Here is a 4,473-nt window from a genome sequence, read left to right on the forward strand (position 1 = left end):
AAAGTGCTAAGAATGGCTAGGCTTCAAGGTTATAAATCAAAATGATTATGCCAAGATTTTGTATGTGCGCACTTGGAGATAAGAGTCCTTTGTTGATTTTTAGATTAATAGCTAATGTATTTACTATACTATAAATATTTGCAAAAAAGAGAGAGATCCACTTAGCAGTACCATATCTTTTATCAAAATTGAGAGAGAGAGAAAAGGGCAAAGCTGAGTTGCCTTTGATACTGCTGCAACCGTCCTGCTTGTCAGCACATGCATTCCACTTTCCACTACAAAATCGACTTTGGACCCCAAATTTTACCTCACCTACAAGAAAAGAATAGCCCACCCCTCTCATATATTTCACTCCCTTCTCTCTCTCTCCCCCCCGCGACCAATCTTAGACTAAATGAGATAACTGAAGTTCCCCCCTTCTACCAGTCTTCCTAATAGACTAGATATTATTAGGTGCCTCCCAAACTACTACCAATTTCAAAACACTAAAACCCCATCTGATGATTTCCTCTTCTGCAGCATCCATGAAGCTTAAAGTTTCTACTCTTACTTCCTTGATCTAATCATTTAATAAGTGTCCTTTCACTGTATGCTTTTGTAGAGAAATAGGTTTTGAGAGACAATATGAGAGCAGGAGGTTGCACAGTGCAACAAGCTCTAACGAATGAGGCTGCTAATGTAGTAAAGCAAGCTGTAACTCTTGCTAGGCGGCGTGGCCATGCCCAAGTCACTCCCCTCCATGTAGCTAACACCATGCTTTCTGCTTCTACAGGCCTGCTCCGCACGGCTTGCATTCAATCCCACTCTCATCCCCTTCAGTGCAGAGCCTTAGAGCTTTGTTTTAATGTCGCCCTAAATCGCCTTCCTGCTTCGTCTTCAAGCCCTATGTTGGGAGGTCATTCCCAATACCCTTCCATCTCTAATGCCCTGGTTGCGGCTTTTAAGCGTGCTCAGGCTCATCAAAGGCGTGGCTCCATTGAAAACCAGCAACAACCACTCTTGGCGGTTAAAATAGAGCTAGAGCAGCTTATTATATCCATCTTAGACGATCCTAGTGTAAGTAGAGTGATGAGAGAAGCTGGTTTTTCTAGTACACAAGTGAAAAGCAACGTCGAACAAGCCGTTTCCCTAGAAATTTGTTCTCAAAACGCTCCTTCAGTGAATAGTAAATCTAAGGAAAGTAGTAATGGTAATTTAGTCCTCTCTCAATCTCCTAGTACTGCTGCTCAAGTTGGAAGTAAAGTAGGGACACCAAGAGGACCGGATCCGATTCGGAACGAAGATGTCATGTTTGTGATAGAGAATTTGATGAACAAAAAGAGCAGAAGTTTTGTGGTTATAGGAGAGTGTATTTCTAGTACTGAGGGTGTAGTTAGAGCAGTGATTGACAAAGTAAACAAGGGAGATGTTCCTGAGTCTTTGAGAGATGTAAAGTTTAAAAACCTTTCTTTCTCTTCTTTTGGGCATCTAAATAGAGTAGAGGTTGAGCAAAAAATTGAAGAGCTAAAGAGCCATGTGAGGAACTCTTTAGGAACAGGGATTGTTTTCAATTTGGGAGATCTAAAATGGGCTGTTGAGTATAGGGCAAGTTCAAGTGAGCAAGGTAGGGGGTATTATTGTCCAGTGGAGCATATGATGATGGAGCTTGGGAAATTGGTTTGTAATATTGGAGAGAGTAGAAGGTTTAGGGTCATAGGGATTGCCACTTTCCAAACTTACATGAGATGCAAATCTTGCCATCCATCACTGGAAACTGTCTGGGGTCTGCATCCTCTAACAATTCCTGCCGGCAGCTTACGCTTGAGTCTCATCACAGACAGGTAAAGTGGCTTGCATACATAAAGGTTTTTGAAACAATTATATATATGGCTTTGTAGTTTTCGATTCTCATGTGTCATATGAATCAACTAAAATTTGATCCTGAAAAACTAGATTCTCTTTGCCTCTTTGAGAGACTAACAAGGGTCCAAAAAAACACAAACAGAAAAAGTAATGCTGTTATGCTTAAATGTAAACAGTAGCAATGGCAGATCAAGTTTTCTTCACGCCCCTTTTCTTTCTACCAACGTTTCTTTTTTTGTTTTTTATTTCATTTCTTAAACAAATTCTAAGTAGTTATTCTTTGCTTCATTTCTTGAGGAAGATTGAACACAGATAATAATACTATTCTCTTTGTTCTTAAAAGAAGCAAAAAGAGAAAGGGGAGCGAGGGTGAGGGTGAGGGAGAGGAAAGGAGGTGCTTTATATCGAATATACTTATTCCCCTTCAAGTAACAGTTTCCAAAAATCTTCATAGATTGTAGTTTCCAATAGTATATATGTAGACTTATCAAGTTCATTGTATTTTTTTCCCTTCAGTGATCTACAAAGCCAGTCCACAAGCAAGAAAGTTGAAAACGGGTCAAGCTGGATTTTGCTTGATGATGGAGAGGAGAAGCAACTGACTTGCTGTGCTGATTGCTCCGCCAAGTTTGAGAACGAAGTTCGAAGCTTGCAAAGCAGTGCTTGTAACAGTGAGTCCACTACTTCAAGTCTTCCTCCATGGTTTCAACCATACAAGGATGAGAACAAAGGACTTGGCAGCAATGATAAGGTTATAATCACATTTCCAAATATCCCTCTGCTCCTTCAAAAAAAAAAAAAAAATAGTGTCCAACCGTATACAAGTTGAAAACTAACTTTTTCTTTTTGCAACCTGTTCTTTTTCTCTCTACCAGGACTCTGCCCCAGTCAGAGAACTACGCAAAAAGTGGAACTCATTTTGCAATTCAGTCCATAAACAACCATATTCATCTGAAAGAACCCATACATTCTCTTCTATTTCACCTCCTTCCTCTACTTCTTGCTTTTCACATGACCAGCAATACTCTCATTTGCACCCTCCCCACCATGACTGGCCTGTGGTTGAACCTAGACAGTCTTGGAAAGACCACCAATTTTGGATTTCTGAAACAGTTGACAAGATTGTTGAACCCACCGGTTTGAGATTATATATTCCAGAACACAAGGACCCTAAACAACTTTTATCGTCAAACCCTAATTCCACCCCCAACTCAGCTTCTTCCAGTGATGTAATGGAGATGGACTATGTTCACAAGTTCAAGGAGCTAAATGCGGAAAACTTAACCACCCTATGCACTGCGTTGGAAAAGAAGGTGCCATGGCAAAAAGATATAATTTCGGAGATCGTGAGCACAATCTTAAAATGCAGGTCTGGAATGTTAAGAAGAAAAGGGAAGTTGAGAGATGGTGAGTCTAAAGAAGAAACTTGGTTGTTTTTCCAAGGCGTTGACGTTCAAGCTAAAGAGAAGATAGCTAGAGAGCTTGCTAGGCTTGTTTTTGGGTCACAGACCAACTTCGTTACAATTGCATTAAGCAGTTTCTCTTCTACAAGAGCAGACTCAACCGACGATAGTCGAAACAAGAGATCAAGAGATGAACAAAGTTGCAGTTACATCGAAAGATTTGCTGAAGCAGTTTTGAGCAACCCACATCGTGTCTTCTTTATTGAAGATGTTGAGCAAGCTGATTATTGCTCTCAAATGGGTTTTAAAAGAGCCATTGAAACAGGAAGAATAACCAATGCAAATGGACAAGAAGCTATTCTTAGCGATGCTATCATCATTTTGAGCTGTGAAAGCTTCAGCTCAAGATCAAGAGCTTGCTCTCCTCCTTCCAAGCAAAAATTTGATGGCTCTGAGGAAGAAAAAGTTGCTGCATTGGAGGAGACAAGTCCTTGCGTGTCATTGGATTTGAATATTTGCATTGACGATGATAGTATCGAGGAACAATCAATCGACGACATTGGGCTTCTTGAATCTGTTGACAGGAGGATCATATTCAAAATTCAGGAATTATAAAATTGAATAAACCCTTTAAGTGATTAAGTCACCCTTTCGTTGTTCTTTTCCTTTTTTTTTTTTTTAAAAAAAAATCTTTTTGTGAAAATGCTCTTTGTTCAAATAGTCTTTAGATTCTCAGACATTTCCTAGATATGGAATAGAAGAAGCAGTTGCCTGTTAATGTAAAACTACGTGTACATTTTCTTCTACGATTATCTTTCCGCTAATATGATGTTGGTTTCCATCACTTTGTCCTTTTCTTCTTCCTTTAGATATGAATCTTTGAATTGAGATATTCAATAGCATTTCCTTCTTTTCCATTGTCTTCAATATTAGTTAATTTATTTGGGAGTACGTATCTCTAAAGCTCATTCCTCGGCTTTGAAGCAGAGGTATTGTGGCTACCGCCTACCATTAACGTGATACCTCGACCACTATTCCTTTTCCAACATTAATTTTTCAATGTTCAATCTTAATTTCGTAGCTGACTGTTCGGTAGCCTTAATACGAATTTTACTAGTTTTAATTATCTCCTTCTAGTAATGCATGGGACTGAAGTTTACTCTTCATGCATGCACTAAACATTGCTTGAGTGAATACCAATATATCATTAAGAATCCATATTTTCACA

At 39.2% G+C, this 4,473-nt stretch overlaps 1 protein-coding gene across 1 annotated transcript; it reads left to right on the forward strand.

The window, feature by feature from the left end:
- The first annotated feature begins 317 nt into the window (after window positions 1-317).
- On the forward strand, window positions 318-4,158 carry LOC18598375 (Double Clp-N motif-containing P-loop nucleoside triphosphate hydrolases superfamily protein). Its single transcript, XM_007027876.3, has 3 exons — window positions 318-1,820; window positions 2,359-2,593; window positions 2,718-4,158. The coding sequence occupies exons 1-3, from the start codon at window positions 625-627 to the stop codon at window positions 3,858-3,860; spliced, it is 2,574 nt and encodes an 857-aa protein (XP_007027938.3). The 5' UTR covers window positions 318-624; the 3' UTR covers window positions 3,861-4,158.
- Window positions 4,159-4,473: the final 315 nt, after the last annotated feature.

The sequence above is a fragment of the Theobroma cacao genome, chromosome 5, assembly GCF_053813885.1.
Source record: "Theobroma cacao isolate CCN51 chromosome 5, ASM5381388v1, whole genome shotgun sequence".
Classification (NCBI taxonomy): Eukaryota; Viridiplantae; Streptophyta; class Magnoliopsida; order Malvales; family Malvaceae; genus Theobroma; species Theobroma cacao.

What these genes read in the sequence shown, in the direction of transcription:
- LOC18598375 (XM_007027876.3), top strand. Translation starts at nt 625, where the DNA reads ATGAGAGCAGGAGGTTGCACAGTGCAACAAGCTCTAACGAATGAGGCT. An exon ending in TTGAGTCTCATCACAGACAG is followed by an intron (nt 1,821 to 2,358) that starts GTAAAGTGGCTT and finishes TTTTCCCTTCAG; the next exon opens with TGATCTACAAAGCCAGTCCA. An exon ending in GACTTGGCAGCAATGATAAG is followed by an intron (nt 2,594 to 2,717) that starts GTTATAATCACA and finishes TCTCTCTACCAG; the next exon opens with GACTCTGCCCCAGTCAGAGA.